A 19,630-nucleotide genomic window follows, 5' to 3' on the forward strand; every position below is an offset into this window, starting at 1 on the left:
TTGAGAATTCCTATTGCCATTAAAAATATTGTACACCCTTATACTGTGGGCGCCACAAAAAACGCAAATAACATTGTGCTCTTCTTAAACATTTGCCATATATGCCCTTTTTACCTGCTTCGAATTATAGTGCTGATAAATTATTACATTGATTAATTACTATTTCTGCTTGTAATGGAGGGATATCTATATTGTTTCCATAAGAAAGGGGTCTGGAGTGAACGTATGCACTATTGCAGCATCCAGACTGTATTGTGATGTCTAGTCTTCAGAGAGTCCTGCCATCTGGACCCCAAACCCCCTCGCTGGCCAGGCAGATCAAGGAAAGGTTGCTCCTCAAAACTTATAATTGGGACTAGAATTATGTAAGGCTAGCTCACAATGGGAAGTTTAGCTGGATTCAGGGTTCCCTTATTTTTAGAATCGTTTGGTGACTATCATGTAGGGTACTGGTAAGCTTTTTGTTGGGCAAGAAAAAGTTAATCCTGGACTTCACCTCTGCAATGGGAACTAGTAATTTCTTCCAATGTTTAATATGGTCATTTTGGCAACAAAAAACTTAATCTGTCTATTCTGGGCCACAGTCATCCACCTTCCCATGTAAAATTGCCTCCCAGTGATACCTCCAGACGACTATGTGAATCAGGGAATGGATAATGCCGTTTACATGCCTCCATCAGGCGTGAAACATGTCTCCAGATCCCCACAGGCCTGAATACACAGTGATATTTAAAGTGAATCCGAGAAACTTTTAATAGCTCAAGATTGCTGCGCTGAAGTTCCAATATAACACTCTGATGCTGGGGTGTCCCCTCCTTCCTTTACTCCAGTGTCACATACACAACGACAAGAAGAAAGCAGAAAAAATGGGGGACTCCCTCAGTTTCAAGCAATCTTGATCCAGCTGTAATGTTACAACAAAGTACATAAAAAAGTAGTAATGTCACACTCACTTCTGTGGGTTCTAACTCCAATAGGACCCACTGGCTAAAATCGCTTCCCACCTAGGTGGTACTCAGACACGTCTCCAAAGTGCAGGGTGCTCATATTGCACGCTCTCAAACCGACCGATTTCGGCCTCCTTCCGTCATCCATTGGATATAGAAATATCATAATTCGTGCTATTTCTATATATAATGGTTGATTGCCTGCCCGCTCTCAATACCCCTGATGACAGCAGGAGGCCGAAATCGGTCAGGTTGAGAGCGTGTAATACGAGCACCCTGCACTTTGGAGACGTGTCTGAGTACTACCTAGGTGGGAAGCGGTTTTAGCCAGTTACTTGTTAGGAGGCTGCCGTAGAAGCGCTGTTCAGCGCGAAACGGCCGTCAGGCATCCAGTGCCCAACACCCACCACCACCCACGCCTCTTCTCACAGGGTATGTGCTCCACCAATTGCAATTTGACACCTGCAGCAGTGCCAGCTTTCCATTTTTCTTTATTTGCCTACTTTCAAATTAAATCAGGTCTAGCAGGATGTCTATAGCCCATCAGTGTGCTGATCCATTGTCTGATCTAGCTAAACCTGAAGCCTCATATTTTTCTTGGATTTTGGTCAAAGTGTAAAGCAGGCATGGGCAAACTTGGCCCTCCAGCTGTAAAGGAACTACAAATCCCACAATGCATTTGCCTTTATGAGTCATGACTGTGGCTGTCAGACTCCTGCAAAGCATTGTGTGACTTGTAGTTCCTCAACAGCTGGAGGGCCAAGTTTGCCCATGCCCGGTGCAGAGGGTAACACTAGCAAATCTTTTGTCAGGTCATCACTGAAAAGTGGCTGGGCACTCCCACATAGGAAAAAGGAAGAGGTTGTTGGTAATAGACAGCATTAATAAGTGTGGTTTTAACAGTCCTGAGGAGAATAGGACGTTCAAGTGGTGGAATATGAAGGGGCAGAGTTCCAAAGGCTTTCCTAAAATAAACCGCTCACTAAAACTACATGATCATTCCACTTCAAGACGGGGCCTACATGCTGACAAAATTTGCTGACAAAATTGTCATCAGAAAGCTGTATGACAAAAATAACACTTTTTTTCTGAATATACCCAGAGTATGAAATATGAGAGCACTATCTTACCTCTTCATTTTTAACTTTCTCTCCTTTTTTATGTTTTGACTTTCCTTGCTCTTCGCCTATTAAACCATACAAAAAAACAAAAACTCAAATTATAACTCAATAATCATTTGACATTTCAAATAAAGAAAAACAATCCTACACTTGAATCTTATTACTGCTTTCACATTCACTTGGAATGAGGTACAGTATAAAAAAAAAGTATATCAAATAAGCAAATCTTGTTCAGAGTGAATTATGGAAGAAGTGTTTAAAGCGAAATATAACCCTGCATTTCAACTTTGCTCTAAAACATTATTTACAGTATATTATATGCAACCAGCATTTTTTTTTTTTACTAGACCAGCATTGGAAGGGTTACACAGGGCTTTAAAGTTCCTGGAGATTTCTGCAGACGCATCCAAAGCTGAAATAGATACATTTTGTTTACATAAATGTATCTAAGTGTTGAATGTGACTCACTCTCTCTCACTGAGAAGGAGCTTGGAGGACAGCCAAAGAGTGTGTAACATTTATCAATAGATACATTCAACTAAATAGAATGCATCTATCTGAACTTCTGCATATCTCTCCACGGAACTTTAATCCTCTGTGTTTAACCCTTCCAATGCTGGTCTAGTAAAAAAAAAAATGCTTTTTGCATATAATATGCTGTAAATAATATTTTAGAGCAAAGTTGAAATGCAGGGTTATATTCCGCTTTAATATCCTTGAGGGGAATTTTAAAAAGGACACAAAAAAATTAGATTTTTAGCTGAGAAGTGCAAATGAGAGTGAGCATGAGTGAGCGATAGAAAAAAGTTAATGAGAAAATGGAGCGAATGTGAGGCAGAGTGAGTAAATGTGAGACTGATTGGTGAGTTAGTGACCATTAAAGAGGAACTCCAGTGAAAATAATGTAGTAAAAAAAGTGCTTCATTTTTTACCATAATAATGTATAAATGATTTAGTCAGTGTTTGCTCACTGTAAAATCTTTCCTCTCCCCGATTTACATTCTGACATTTATTACATGGTGACATTTTTACTGTGGGCAGGTTATGTAGCTGCTCCTAGCTGTTTTGGCTGTTACAGACAGCTGTAAACAGCTATTTTCTGTCTGTGAACATTGCTACATTGTGGCAGTTTGCCCAGAGTACCGCGGTCCCAGAGCTTCTTGTGGGAGGGGTTTCAGCACAAAATCATACAGCACCCCCTGATGGTCTGTTTGTGAAAAGCATTATATTTCTCATGTATCAGCTACTGATTGGGATAAAGTTCAATTCTAGGTTGGAGTTTCTCTTTAACATCATACAAGGCCCTTCTAAAGCAATACAGTAATAAGTGTTCACCAGATGCAGGCGCTCTCTGACACCTATGGAGTCCAGAAAAGGGTACCAGCCTAGAGGTGGATTTATGTGCAGCGGAATGCTTCACCGTGAAGAGGAAAAGAATAAAAACACTGAAATATGAAATATTACCTGTATTTGCTGCTTGCATTTTAGATTCATTCACAGTTGCCAGACTGCCAGCCTTCGGCGTCTGGCTAAGAATTGTTTGACTGCTGTGAACAACACATGGTACTGCAGGTTCATTCACAGGGGCATATGGAGGAAAGACTGGTGGGAGTGGTAATGGAGGCAGAGTCTGTGGGAACACCTGTGGCAGGACAGAATTATTAGTAATTTTTCAGGTCTTACAAAAGGTCATACAAAAATGAGCAGAAATACAAAATCAATGAAAATGGTCCCAGAAGCTGCACCCTATAGCTCTGTGACCAAGGACTATGCTGAATTCTTCACATGCTATATGTTTATTTCCCATCACCTGAAGGGCTCTGCTCAGAACTAGGGATGAGCTTCCAGGTGCCCAATCAGTTTTACACCTGTGGGCCATGGTGGTGGTTGAGGAGGGTGTGTTAACTCAACCTTGTCCTCACCACTGGTAGTTGCATTCCACATCACTCCGATAGTTCCTCCTTCAAAGCCGGGAGGACAAAGCATTGGAGTGTGTAATGCAACGAGTTATCCCCCCATGCCACATCCACAGATGTAAAGCTTCGGTTTCATACGAAACTCGGAAATGCACATTGGAAGCGCTTTCCTACTCAGAATCACTCCAGCTCACAAGGTAAAGTAAAAACTTTGAAAAGATACTTTAAAGTGCTCACCAACTGTACCATTTTCAACAAAGAATCACCCGAGTGATCAGAGAAATGCGATTTTATTGGCAGAAAATAAATCATGTTGATGTCCAAAATTGACTGTGAATGATTCTAAAGGTGTTCACTTAACGGCAATTTAGTTGCTCGTAGCTACGGTTGTGATGGAGAGGAAGTACAAACTGGTCTGTTGATTGTGCATATCCCAGAACACAGTGTACCTGCCGGCCTCAGAGGGATCATTAATCACACGGGGAGTCCAATGCGGTCAGAGGCCCATCACACCTCACCATAAAGTCCATATAACAGCAACAATCCACAAGGACTCGACCCTCCAGGAGTGTAATACAGCAAAATATTTATTTTTATATACAGCGGTGTTACAGCACACTAAAAAGCACAACGTTTCGGGCAGAGGCCCTTTCTCAAGTGCTCAAGTACTCTGGTCACACATTACAATTATATAGTAAATTTAAAATACACGCCACACCCAAATCAATTAGGGGGGCGGGCACATGCTTGCAATTACATTAACCCTTCAATAAACAGAGAGCGGCCAAAAAACTTACAAGAAGCATCTGAGGCTAAAATCTTCATTGAGGCCATACGGTGACTGAGTCCCCAGTTTTTCCATCCACCATGCCTCACGTTTTAATAGGGAGGCCTTGCGATCCTGGCCCTCATGGAACTGCACAACCTCCAAAACCAACCATCTCAGCTGACTCACCCTATGTCCAGCTTCCTTAAAATGTCTTGCTAAAGGGGGATCCCGATTCCTTTCCTCCTCCCCCCTTTTGGTAGTATTGGGGTTCTGTATGTTGCTCCTATGTTCGTTAAGCCGAGACTTTACTTCTCTCTTAGTTTGTCCTACGTAGGCCAGTCCGCAGGGACATTTGATGTAATATATCACCCCTTTAGTGTCGCATGTGGCATAATTTTTAAGGGGAATTGGGGTACCCTGTCGTGGATGTCTCACCTCTGCCCCCCTGATGATACCATTACAATTTTGACAGTGCAGACAGGGGAAGGTACCAACTCTTGGTGGTCCCAAAAACGTTTGTGTGGGCCCCCCTGTTCTTCCTATATCAGCACGGACCAAATGGTCCCTGATGGATTTCCCCTTCCTGTATACAAATCTAGGTGGATTCCTACAAATGGTGGATAACTGGGGATCAACCTCAATCACCGGCCAAAACTTAGATATCGTGTCTCGCAAAATCCTCGACTCTCTACAAAAAGTGGTCACAAAATTAACCTCATTTTTCTCATCCTGTTTTTCACTATTATATGTTCTTAATGCTTCACGATCTAATCCTCCCACCTCTGCTGCTATCTCCTCGCATCTTTCTTTACTATAGCCCCTTTTAATGAAATCCTGCGTGAGGAGCCGTGCCTGATTAACATACAGTTCATCTGAGGATGTAATTCTCCGTACTCTAACGTACTGACTCTTAGGGAGCCCATTCACCAATGGCTTGGGGTGGCAACTACTAGCCAATAGATATCCATTTTTATCGGTGGCTTTCCTGTATAAATCGGTTTCAAAATGTCCCGATTTTTTCCTCACCTCCACATCAAGAAAATGCAGTGAATTGGGATCATACTCCATTTTAAATTTAATAGTTTCATGTACCCCATTCACCGTGCTGAAAAACTGGCACAGCTCCTCCTCTGTACCTGACCATCCAAAGAAAAGGTCGTCAATAAACCTGCAGTAACCTCTGATGCCAGTCGGGGCCCCAGCACCAATGAAATATGTTCTTTCAAAATCCGACATTACCAAATTAGCTACACTCGGTGCATAAGGGGCCCCCATTGGCACCCCGAGGATCTGCAGGTAAAACTCATCCCCAAACCTAAAGTAAGAGTGGGAAAGGCAAAATTCAAGCAAAGTCGTAATGAAAACGAGCATCTCATTCGTTACCCTGCTATCACCCTGTAGCCGCTTTTTCACAGATGTCAAGGCTTCCCTATGGATGATATTGTTATAGAGATTCACCACATCCATGCTCACTAGAAAATCCACACAATCAACATTAATCTGGTCTAGCATTTTGAGAAAATGGGTCGTATCTTTAAGGCAGATTTCATCAGCTTTCACAATAGGTTGCAACCACGTATCTACATAGATTCCTAATGGTTCAAGCAAGGACCCCACCGCCGACACGATCGGTCGGCCGGGGGGATGAAACAAATCCTTGTGCACCTTCGGCAAGGTGTAAAACACTGGGACCCTTGGTGATTCCTTTAATAAGGCCCCCATCAGATCTTTGCTGATAACGCCTGTATCAGCTGCATCTCTCAGCAATTCATCAATTTCAACCTTAAAGCGTCCCGTGGGGTCATTAGGCAAACACCTATACATATTCTGATCACTTAATTGCCTTTTGATCTCATCGACATAATCTAAACGATTTTGTATAACGATGGCCCCCCCCTTATCTGCCTTTTTTATGATCACTGACTTGTCGTTCTTAAGCTTATTTAATGCTAATTGCTCTGCCCGGGACAAATTAAATCGCTTTTCCTTTCTTTTTTCCACCTTTGTCTTAATGTCCCTCAGCACCAATTTCTCAAACAGTTCCAATGAACTACTTGTGAACGGTGGATCCGCTTTACTCCGTGGTTTAAGTTTACTGGGAATCTCTTGTATACTGATATGTGGCACTATATCCAGGTTTCCTGCTGCCTTTGTTGGTCTGTTCAAACTGTGCCACACTTTCCAGCGGATATTCCTAGTGTACTTGAACAAATCCACCTTGACATCAAACATATTGATACCACATGTCGGCACAAAACCTAACCCTTTATTCAAAACAGCATACTCAGTGGATGATAGCTGCCTACTCGAGATATTAATAACAGTTTCATTTCTGTCAGCCAATACATCAGTATTCTGCATATTCTCTGTTACACTTTCAATAGTCTGAGTAGACTGGGGGGCACCCGCTGGCACAGGGCAGAGCGCAGCAACACAATCTCCTTTATGCAGAGTGACAACCTGTCTGTCAACCTCTAGTTCATATATCTCCCTTGCAGCCTGTTCAACCTGGGCTATGTCCGCTCCCATGATCTGTAAGGCATTATCCCCCGCTGTGCCGTGTGGATCAGCAGGCATCACATACCTTTGTCCAGTCGCTGCGCTCTGTCCTGCTACCCCCAAATGCGGTGCAGCCTTCCTCCATAGCGGATCCCCCGCTACACCCTGCGGGGTCCGCGGACACATCACTGGTGGTGCTGGCTGCGGGTGTATGGGCGGTTGTAAGCCTGTGCCCTCGGTCTCCGCTCGGCTCCGCCGCGACCTCTTCCTCTTCCGGCTCCGCCCCTTCCTCTCGGCTGACTGCCGTCTTCTCCCCTGGTCTCTGGAGGCTGAGTGTGGGGAAAAGGGGCCGCGTAATCCGGCTCACTGGCGGAGGTCTCTGGATCAGATGCTCCCTCTGCTGGCGGGGGGTTCCGACGGAGCTGCCGTGCTAATCGTCGCACCAATCTCCAGGAATACACTCGATTTTTATCGTAATCTTGCGTGTCCCTTTTGAATTTATCAATTTTCCCCTTCAGGATACTCTCTTTAAGGTCTTTGATCGTCTTGTCCAGCTGCAACTTAAATGTATTGTAGGCTTCTATGGTATCAGTGGTAAGGAGCTCTGATGTTAATTTTTCCACTTCCTTCTGTGTTTCCAAAATCTGTGGATGCAGGTATTGTACTGTAAGTAGCATTAGATCTTGTGAGCACTTATTCAAAATGCCATGCCACTTAGCAAGGAATTCAGGATTCTCTTTACACAGCAGAGGTGAGAGGATAATTCTGAGGCCTCTGGGGATTCTGTCAACTTTTATATATTCTGTCAGTGTTGAAGCATGCAATGATAACGTTACTTCTTTTCTTGTTGCAGCTTCCAGTTGCACTCTAAGCTGTTCCACAGGGTCCGCTTCTGTACTGGAAAACGTGTATCTCACAGAATCTCCCAGCTCCAAAATAGCCGCTCTCTCTTCAGAAGAAATGCTGTAAAATTCCGCTTTTTTATCACTTGATCCTGCTATTTCAGCAAACGACATATTCGTTCCTCAAGGCTCCTTGCAGGTGAGATGGATACTCAAATCCAAGAACACAGTGTACCTGCCGGCCTCAGAGGGATCATTAATCACACGGGGAGTCCAATGCGGTCAGAGGCCCATCACACCTCACCATAAAGTCCATATAACAGCAACAATCCACAAGGACTCGACCCTCCAGGAGTGTAATACAGCAAAATATTTATTTTTATATACAGCGGTGTTACAGCACACTAAAAAGCACAACGTTTCGGGCAGAGGCCCTTTCTCAAGTGCTCAAGTACTCTGGTCACACATTACAATTATATAGTAAATTTAAAATACACGCCACACCCAAATCAATTAGGGGGGCGGGCACATGCTTGCAATTACATTAACCCTTCAATAAACAGAGAGCGGCCAAAAAACTTACAAGAAGCATCTGAGGCTAAAATCTTCATTGAGGCCATACGGTGACTGAGTCCCCAGTTTTTCCATCCACCATGCCTCACGTTTTAATAGGGAGGCCTTGCGATCCTGGCCCTCATGGAACTGCACAACCTCCAAAACCAACCATCTCAGCTGACTCACCCTATGTCCAGCTTCCTTAAAATGTCTTGCTAAAGGGGGATCCCGATTCCTTTCCTCCTCCCCCCTTTTGGTAGCAAGGCCTCCCTATTAAAACGTGAGGCATGGTGGATGGAAAAACTGGGGACTCAGTCACCGTATGGCCTCAATGAAGATTTTAGCCTCAGATGCTTCTTGTAAGTTTTTTGGCCGCTCTCTGTTTATTGAAGGGTTAATGTAATTGCAAGCATGTGCCCGCCCCCCTAATTGATTTGGGTGTGGCGTGTATTTTAAATTTACTATATAATTGTAATGTGTGACCAGAGTACTTGAGCACTTGAGAAAGGGCCTCTGCCCGAAACGTTGTGCTTTTTAGTGTGCTGTAACACCGCTGTATATAAAAATAAATATTTTGCTGTATTACACTCCTGGAGGGTCGAGTCCTTGTGGATTGTTGCTGTTATATGATTGTGCATATCCCCCCTAACAACTTAATTAGGTAAAGTGCTCCCCAAATATCAGATGTAATTAGGCGGCATATCATAGTCTTCACTCCCAATCAATGTAACAGCATGCATCCTCAAAACATTAAAAGCAGCACATACCCCCACACTATCAAACATGCAAAAACAAAGGGGTTTTTTTGAACCAAGATTCTTGTTTATTCTTTCTCAATAATCTCTCCAAATTGTGGACTCATTACATGGACACAAAGACCAGACTTCCACTTCACATACAAAGGCTGCCTGACTCGTGTTTCTCGACCAAAGGTCGCTTCCTCAGAGGCACATAGTTTACAAACATGTCAAAAAAACACATAAATCAAAAATACATACCATTAGAGACCCATGCGCAAGTCAGGATAAAAAGCCACTCCCAGAAATGGGTACAATAAAAAAAACATACTTGTCTTACCCGTAAACTAGCGAAAGTTACCACCCCGATCTGAAACAATACAGACCACAATACATAATAAGCTAAAATACACATTATTAAAGGACTATACAAAGTACCGCCCTAAAAAACATCTCCATAAGCAACCACCATCAACTCCCATATGTGGCAGTGAACTGCCAGTAATATTCTAAAAGTGCTCCACTACCCACCCTCTATATCAGAGAGTGTTAAAATATACGGTACATACACCAAGTGTATCCTGTATACAGAAACCACCTAGATATACATGTGCATAGAACCGTAAAGAAATTACAGACATGGTGCATCAGTATCCGGTCTATGGGTTACCTTAACCCCATGTATATAGCCTTCAATACATCATAGCACCTGAAAAGACATCATCCCAGCAAAGTGTGTCTATATGGTGTACAAGGATACAGCATAAAAATGAATGCTATAAAACAAGGCTGTGCAACACATGCACCCATCACATAGCACCCCACCACCACACATCTCCCATCTCATGTTACATGCCATAGCTTGAACCTACCACCTCTAAGTACCCATGTAGTTATATTGCATGACCCTCCATAGTGCCACATGTAATAGTGTAGGTGGTTTCTGTATACAGGATACACTTGGTGTATGTATATTTTAACCCTCTCTGATATAGAGGGTGGGTAGTGGAGCACTTTTAAAATATTACTGGCAGTTCACTGCCACATATGGGAGTTGATGGTGGTTGCTTATGGAGATGTTTTTTAGGGCGGTGCTTTGTATAGTCCTTTAATAATGTGCATTTTAGCTTATTATGTACTGTGTTCTGTATTGTTTCAGATCAGGGTGGTAACTTTCGCTAGTTTACGGGTAAGACAAGTAAGTTTTTTTTATTGTACCCATTTCTGGGAGTGGCTTTTTATCCTGACTTGCGCATGGGTCTCTAATGGTATGTATTTTTGATTTGTGTGTTTTTAGACAGATGTTTGTAAACGATGTGCCTCTGAGGAAGCGACCTGTGGTCGCGAAAACACGTGTCAGGCAGTCTTTGTATGTGAAGTGGAAGTCTGGTCTTTGTGCCCATGTAACGAGTCCACGATTTGGAGAGATTATTGAGAAAGAATAAACTACAAGAATCTTGGTTCAAAAAAAAAACCCTTTGTTTTTGCATGTTTGATATTGTTAGAAGTTGATAGGGGTGGACCATACTACGAACTTTTTATCATGTTTATGAGACATACCCCCACACATTAGGCAGTGTGTATCCATCAAATAACATAAATAAGACAGTATTAAATCTTCAAGCCTACCTTCAAATACCTAATAGACAAAGTTTTATACTTTGTTTATAAACTAAATGGAGTAAAAGTACATTTACAACACGTTTCGTTGGGCACTCCCTTGTTTCCTCAGGTCAGTCCACTTATTGGACTTACCTGAGGAAGCAGGGGAGTACTCCTATAACATACATTGTAAATGCACTTTTACTCCAATTGGTTAATAAAGTATAAGCCGCTATAGCCTATCCCTATAGCAAAAGCCCTTTACTGGGCCGCCCAACAGTGAGCACACAGGAGCTAAAAAGAGGATGCTGACACTACTCTAGCTTTGAACTCTGGAAGCAGCCCGCCAAATACCGCTACTGACAGCAATATCAACTTGCCTGAGCCATGTCCTCGGCCTAAGGTGGGCCGCACGCCCAGGCTGGTTGGACTCCGAAAAGTCCACAGAACCATTGGCAACTATCAAAGCACAGTGTGAGTGCTCTTTGGTATTTTTGCAATTTCAGCGGAAAAGCAGCACCAGTGTGCAGAATATCAGATCACACCACCAGAAGAGAAAAATCCACTGCACACATAACCACAGACTTTTGCCTGCATAGGAAGCTGGACTATATAACTCAGCGGAAGAATCAGGGCACTGTTCAAAGTATTAGGGGTATGAGAAGCTGATACTTTAACCTCACAATGCCACTGGCGGAATCCAAAGAGAGAGTAAAGCCTTTTCTGACCAGTTTGTGTGTCGTCCACAACTAACTGTAGATTCTAAAATATCCTGTATCTAAACCAGGCATGAGCAAACTCGGCCCTCCAGCTGTTACGGAACTACAAGTCCCACAATGCATTTGCCTTTATGAGTCAAGACTGTGGCTGTCAGACTCCTGCAATGCATTGTGGGACTTTTAGTGCCTTAACAGCTGGAGGGCCAAGTTTGCCTATGCCTGATCTAGACAGTGATTAAGTATTTTGAAACCCCAAATTTCAGCTAAACAAACTTTCTTTTTAGCATTAGTTTAGACTTACCATGCCATGTGTTAAAAAAGCAAAAGGTGCGTTTTTAACTTTTTGGGAGCAGAGGAAGCAATTGCTCTGTATCATGGAGTGAATAGGAATAAAATAAGACAACTGTCTTTTCCTACACAGCAGATTTACCTTAATCCCACTGTAGGGTGGTACCTGAAGAGGGGTTTCTGTTGCGATCCATGGAACCTGACTAGCCTCTTTCACTGGCCTGTCTGGTGCTTGTGTATTTCGTCTGTCTGGTGTATCCACTACAGTCGTTTCCTCAGGCTTCACCACAATGTGTGTCAGGTGTGTGTTCCCAGCAATCCATGAGGCCGGGTTCACTAGCGGTAGCCTAGACTCCTGCGTGGGTGTGTCAGTGGTAGTCCAGGTAATTGGGCTGGAAGTCTCGCTGGAGGGATCAGGCTCATAACTGCATAATGTAATGTCTGTATGCTTTTGTGGGGATGACCAGAGATCCTCCAGCTGAGGACTGTGGAAAGGGGGAGCTTTAAAAGAAAGAAGAAAGTGTTAATAGACAAAAAACTTGATCCAAACAATTTCCTGATTATTCAAATTCTAATGATAAAAGCAACATGGATAAAAAGTAGCCCTTAACTATGAAAACCAGTAGACCTATCTGTTGCTGAACATTTCCTAACACCCACCTAGCCTATTATTTGATGATCCAGACTTTGCAGCAATAATGCAATTCTGAATATTGCATTATCAAAACTACATTATTGTCACAGCACAAGTTGTGTCCATTATCTCAGCTCTTAGTTAATGTGCACTAAATCGTCTCTAAAACTAGCAAATATAAACCATACACAACCACAAAAGGCGGAGCAGTTCAGCATAGCAAAGCATTTTTGCATCTACAGTTGGCATAGAGATCCATTCTGGTATTTAACTCCACGAGCATTACAAGTATGTAGGAATCCTATATTCACCAGGAATGAAGGACTGATACTAACACTATCACTAGTCCCTGTGCTATTGGGTAAATCTGAAAAAAAAATAAAAAAATTTCAGGGTTAGGATGGTCATTGGAGGCTAGGGATAGGCACAAGGCAGACATAGTATAACTTCAGTACCCCAAGCACCAAAAGCAATTACTACTATAGATCGCTGATACACAGCTACATGAGAGAATATATAAAGTGAAGTTACTCCCATTAATCAATCAGAAATCATCTGTGATAAGATGCTAGTATAATGAGATATATCTCTTTTATTGGTTAGGCATGACATCATAGCTCTAAATAGCTGTAAGATACCACACAACGGTGCAGCACAGAATGCAATGGTAGAGGGTCCATGGTCATATCAAATGAGGAAATTTAGACAACCAACCCCCCAAAAAGGACATGTATGACAATTATTAAAGGGTACCTGAAATGAGAAGGGGGGCCTCTGGATACGCCCCTCTGTTCCTGCACTGGGAACCATTCTAACAATGTTCTACATCAATTCTGAATATTGCTCGTGGCCGTGCTCGCATCCATATACATGTGGGTCTACACTATACAGGTACACAGTACAACCCAACCCTGCGCTGTGGCATAGAGCAGCTCGCGTCTGCTTTTTTTGAGCAATGCACAATTGGCTCTGTGCTACTACACAAAGATTAAATATACAATTTCAATTTTACCTAGTTTCAATAATAACAGTATGTATTTTCACAATGGTTGTCATCTGGTATATGCACATAATACTGGGCCATATCAACCTACCACATATCTGCCAGTGAAAGGATACATTTGTTGCCTAAAACATTCTGTTTCTACTTGTGTGTTTATGTTCTACTTTAGTTCACTGACCAGTAATATTGCTTCAGTACATTATTTGTGTGGCATCATAAGTCAACCGTTGTGTCAGTTTGTGGCTGACTTATAGGACTAGTTTGTGAAAGCAATCAGCATATAGATTTCTGCACTGCACTTGCTTGTATATTAGGACCTGGGTCCTCTCTTATTGCAGGTCCTTTTTTGCATCCAAGCAAGGCAGTCTGGGGCGATTTGCGGGCGTTTACTACTGAAGAACGCTAGAGCTTTGAAAAGTGCTAGTGTAATTAAAAGTATATGGCAGTGATCTCACTGCAGCAATCGCTGGCAAGTCGCGGTAAACGATTACGCGGTGTATGCAGTGCTATTTTTCTGATTTTAGAACAATCGTATTTGAAATGTTAAAAAACATGAGTTGCGATCGCTCAAAAATTGCAAAATTGACCAGTGAAAACTATCCAAAAAGCGTGAAAAAAAATTTATGGTGCAAAACGCTAGCGATTTTGCTAATATTTTGCTATCCCCAGTGTGAATGGGCCCTTAGCAGTTGGCAGTAAAAGGTTATGCCATTTGTAGCAAACGGAGGCTGCTCAGACCTTTTCTAGCAAAAAAAAGAAAATAAAAATGGACACTTATTTTCCAAACTAGATATAATTGCATATTCATTCTCACATAACTGTGACGCACTTCATTTTTTATTGATTTCCCTCTTTTTTTTCTATGCGCTGCAATATACTGTATAGTAAGCTAAAAGACGCACCCAGTGGCGTCTCTATCATAGGGCGCAGGGGGGCGTGGCGCACCGGGTGACAGACACCCAGGGGGGTGTCGCCACGACCCCCCACAGCAGCACAGCAGGAGGGGAGAAGCAGGGCTAGAAGGAGGGGCTGTGGAGGCAGCGGTGGGGAGGGGGGACATATCCCCCCTCCCTCACCTGGGACCCCTCCTTCTGCCTCTCTCTCCCCCTCCAGAAATTAGCGGCGACAAGTGCGGGGCGGCCGGTGTAATGTCCAGGGGTCTAGTCCTGGGAAAAGAAGTGAGTGGACTCACTCGGAGAATTCCTGCGCCGCGCCAAAAATGGGCGTGGTCAAGCACACCGTGGGCGTGGTCATGGGTGGGGCCAAATATACATGACCTTCGCAGTGATGTAAAAGGTCTGCCGAGGAAGTTTGAGCTCTGCCGTAGTGTATCCCCCAAAAATAGATGTAATCTCACAGCTTTTCACCAAAAAGACACATAATCTGGTAGAAGTTCCTCCAAAGTACAGATAATATGGCAGTGGTTCCCCCAAAATAGACAATGTGGCAGCAGCAGTTCCACCAACATACACATAATTTGGAAGCAGTTCCCCAAAATACGCGACACCTGGCAGCGGATCACCCAAAATACACGTAACACCCAAAGGACATATAATCTGGCAGTAGTGGTCCCCCAAAGATACACAATCTGGCAGCAGTTCCCCAAAATACACGTAATCTGGCAGCAGCCGTTCCCCTAACATACACATAATTTGGCAGCTGTTCCCCAAAATACACAACAGCGGTTCCACAAAAATGTAGATAATCTGACAGCAGTTCCCCCAAAATAGGTACCCCCAGGTAGCCAGGTCTATAGGTGTCCCCAGTATAAGTAGCCATGAGTATAGTAGTCCCCAGTATATGTAGCCAGAGGTATAGTTGCCTAGTATATGTAGCCAGGGGTATATGTGCCCAGTATATGTAGCCAGTGGGATATGTCCCCAGTATATGTAGCCAGGGGTATATATGCCCAGTAAATGTAGGCAGGGGTATATGTGCCGAGTATATATAGCCAGGGGTATATGTGCCCAGTATATGTAGGCAGGGGTATATGTCCCCAGTATATGTCGCCAGGGGTATATATGCCCAGTACATGTAGCCAGGGGTATATATGCCCAGTACATGTAGCCAGGGGTATATATGCCCAGTACATGTAGCCAGGGGTATATATGCCCAGTACATGTAGCCAGGGGTATATGTGCCGAGTATATGTAGGCAGGGGTATATGTGCCCAGTATATGTAGGCAGGGGTATATATGCCCAGTATATGTAGGCAGGGGTATATGTCCCCAGTATATGTAGGCAGGTGTATATGTCCCCAGTATATGTAGGCAGGGGTATATGTCCCCAGTATATGTAGGCAGGGGTATATGTCCCCAGTATATGTAGGCAGGGGTATATGTCCCCAGTATATGTAGGCAGGGGTATATGTCCCCAGTATATGTAGGCAGGTGTATATGTCCCCAGTATATGTAGGCAGGTGTATATGTCCCCAGTATATGTAGGCAGGGATATATGTCCCCAGTATATGTAGGCAGGGGTATATGTCCCCAGTATATGTAGGCAGGGGTAAATGTCCCCAGTATATGTAGGCAGGTGTATATGTCCCCAGTATATGTAGCCAGGTGTATATGTCCCCAGTATATGTAGGCAGGTGTATATGTCCCCAGTATATGTAGGCAGGTGTATATGTCCCCAGTATATGTAGGCAGGTGTATATGTCCCCAGTATATGTAGGCAGGTGTATATGTCCCCAGTATATGTAGGCAGGTGTATATGTCCCCAGTATATGTAGGCAGGTGTATATGTCCCCAGTATATGTAGGCAGGTGTATATGTCCCCAGTATATGTAGGCAGGGGTATATGTGCCCAGGAAGCCAGGTGTGCCCCCACCCGGAGGGAGCAGAGCAGAGAAGGCGAGCTATGGGGACAGTGGGGAAGGGCGGACATCTCCCCCCCCCCCCCCCCCCATTCCTCACCTTTGTGCTCCCCTTCCTGCCTCTCCCCTCCAGCGTTGTTAAGTGTCGGGCCCGGCGGCGAAAGTGGGCGGAGACTTACCTCGTTCCAGCAGCAAGGGACGCTCCGCTCTGTGTGCGGCTAGTCTGGTCTTCTAGCTGCACACAGAGCGGAGCGTCCCTTGCGGCTGGAAGAAGGCGGAAAGTCTCTGCCCACTTTCGTCGCCGGGCCCGACACTTAACAACGCTGGAGGGGAGAGGCAGGAAGGGGAGCACAAAGGTGAGGGATGGGGGGAGGGGGGGAGATGTCCGCCCATCCCCACTGTCCCCATAGCTAGCCTTCTCTGCTCTGCTCCCTCCACACAAGCCAGGGTGAACGGCGTTCACTCTGAAGAAAAAGTGGGTGAACGCCGTTCACCCGCGTCCACGCAGGACTCCGCTTTCACACCACATACACTCCCGAAATTTTCAGGGGAGGGAGGGGACCCCCAGATCTAGCTCTGTGTCGAATTGCAGCCCCCGAGCCCCGCTGGTTCCCGAGATAGGTTTGCTGCAATTAGTCTCGGGAACCAGCGGGGCTCGGGGGCTGCAATTCGGCATAGAGCTAGATCTGGGGGTCCTCTCCCTCCCCTGAAAATTTCGGGAGTGTATGTGGTGTGAAAGCGGAGATATTTAGGACGTTTTACGTGGCTGCGTAATTTAATGGGACACAGGCTCCTACTGCGCATGTGGGGCTGCCCAATCTGCTTGGCTGCCCATTCTGACACTACACCGGAGGCGTATGGACAATTACTCACCCGATTTCCGCGTTCCAAGCGTGGAGCGCAGCGTCATGACGTTACAGGTCTCCGTCTTCAATGCCGCCCACTGTGCTTCCTGATTAGCGGAAGCACAGTGGGCGGCATTGAAGACGGAGACCTGTAACGTCATGACGCTGCGCTCCACGCTTGGAACGCGGAAATCAGGTGAGTAATTGTCCATACGCCTCCGGCCGCCCCGCACTTGTCGCCGACATTCTGGAGAGGGGAGAGAGAGGCAGAAGGAGGGGTCCCAGGTGAGGGACCCCTCCACAGCCCCTCCATCTAGCACTGCTTCCCACTCCTGGGGCACCTACACTGGGGGCAACTATACTAGCTTACTGGGGGCAACTATACTAGCTTACTGGGGGCAACTATACTAGCTTACTGGGGGCAACTATACATATTGGGGGCAACTATACATATTGGGGGCAACTATACTAGCCATACTGGGGGCAACTATACTAGCTTACTGGGGGCAACTATACTAGCTTACTGGGGGCAACTATACTAGCCATACTGGGGGCAACTATACATATTGGGGGCAACTATACTAGCTTACTGGGGGCAACTATACTAGCCATACTGGGGGCAACTATACTAGCCATACTGGGGGCAACTATACTAGCTTACTGGGGGCAACTATACTAGCCATACTGGGGCAACTATACTAGCCATACTGGGGGCAACTATACTAGCCATATTGGGGGCAACTATACTAGCCATACTGGGGGCAACTATACTAGCCATACTGGGGGCAACTATACTTACTGGGGGCAACTAAACTATACTAGGTATACTGGCGGGGGCAACTATACTAGCTATACTGGGGGCAACTATACTAGCTTACTGGGGGCAACTATACTAGCTATACTGGGGGCAACTATACTTACTGGGGGCAACTAAACTATACTAGCTATACTGGCGGGGGCAACTATACTAGCTATACTGGGGACAACTATACTTACTGGGGGCAACTAAACTATACTAGCTATACTGGCGGGGGCAACTATACTAGCTATACTGAGGGCAACTATACTAGCTATACTGGGGGCAACTATACTAGCTATACTGGGGACAACTATACTTACTGGGGGCAACTATATTAGCTATACTGGGGGCAACTAAACTATACTAGCTATACTGGCGGGGGCAACTATACTGGCTATACTGTGGGGCAACTATACTAGCTATACTGGGGGCAACTATACTAGCTATACTGGGGGCAACTAAAGTAACTATACTGGGGGCAGCTAGTTTCACTGGGGGCAACTATACTAGCTTCACTGGGGGCAGCTATACTGGGGGAAACTGTACTAGTTATACTGGGGGCAACTATACTAGCTATACTGGGGCAACTATACTAGCTAATACTTTAAATTACAGTTAGCTCCGCCCTCATCTGGTCGTGACCACGCCCATTTTTGCCGCGAAGCACGCCGCAGGTTGTGGCCACGCCCATTTTTAGGGGGTGTGTCTTCTAATACCCAGCACCGGGTGCCAAATGCCCTAGGTACGGCTGGACGCACCCATCGTGAAAGTTACTAAACTTAGACAGTGCGCACATTAGATTGTGGTTTCCTAATTTTCATTTGCAGTCTGGTAAAAAACGTTATGCCTGTACTACTGTACCAGCCTCATCCTATCTCTGTAATGCTGGGAATACACGGTTCGTTTCTGCCATGCATTTCTGCTCTCGGTCGTCTTTGCCGCTCGATTTTAGCTCTCGATTCTTATCTTCCTCTCGTTTTTCTTAACTTTTCCCATTCACTTCTATCAGAAATCGAGCGGCAAAAGAATCGAAAGGGAGATCGGACATGTCGGAAATTATCGAACCATCTAATCAGCTACAAAACAAACCGTGTATTCCCAGCATAACACACCATGCTCCTGAAATAAGCAGTCATGTTGGTTGTTGTTCTACTACTTTACTGCTCTCCACTTTGGCAGGTGGCCCCCTGCCTCTTTTCCTCCTCCTCTCCTCACAAGAATTTTCATGTTGCTCGGCTAAATCAAGCTGCATTGTCGCTTGTTATTTTCTTAAGGGGCCCATACACTTACACAATTTCCCGCCGATATACAGCAGATTCGATCACTGTGATCAAATCTGCTGTGAAATCGTTGCACAAATGCTGACCGAACGATCGATTTCCGTCCGCGCGGAAGATTTCCCTTGATCGCCGGCGGGTCGGGAGTGCGTCGATAGCGGCGTTCGAATGTCTGATGAGTGACGCTAGCGGCACTACATTACCTGTTCCGCAGGCACGTGACCCCGCTGTCACTTCTCTGCACTTGGCTCCGGCTGGC

General features: G+C 44.8%; 1 protein-coding gene across 3 annotated transcripts in view; it reads right to left on the reverse strand.

Moving 5' to 3' along the window:
• The window catches only part of PHRF1 (PHD and ring finger domains 1), a 131,955-nt gene that overhangs the window by 17,502 nt on the left and 94,823 nt on the right, over positions 1-19,630 (reverse strand). For all 3 annotated transcript variants that reach the window (XM_068260267.1, XM_068260268.1, XM_068260269.1), the window contains exons 16-18: positions 12,138-12,496; positions 3,533-3,710; positions 2,078-2,133 (exon numbers count right to left, since the gene is read on the reverse strand). In XM_068260267.1, the coding sequence (XP_068116368.1) occupies positions 2,078-2,133; positions 3,533-3,710; positions 12,138-12,496 (593 nt within the window). The remainder of the gene's footprint in view (positions 1-2,077; positions 2,134-3,532; positions 3,711-12,137; positions 12,497-19,630) is intronic.

Source organism: Hyperolius riggenbachi, chromosome 11 (assembly GCF_040937935.1).
Source record: "Hyperolius riggenbachi isolate aHypRig1 chromosome 11, aHypRig1.pri, whole genome shotgun sequence".
Taxonomy (NCBI): Eukaryota; Metazoa; Chordata; class Amphibia; order Anura; family Hyperoliidae; genus Hyperolius; species Hyperolius riggenbachi.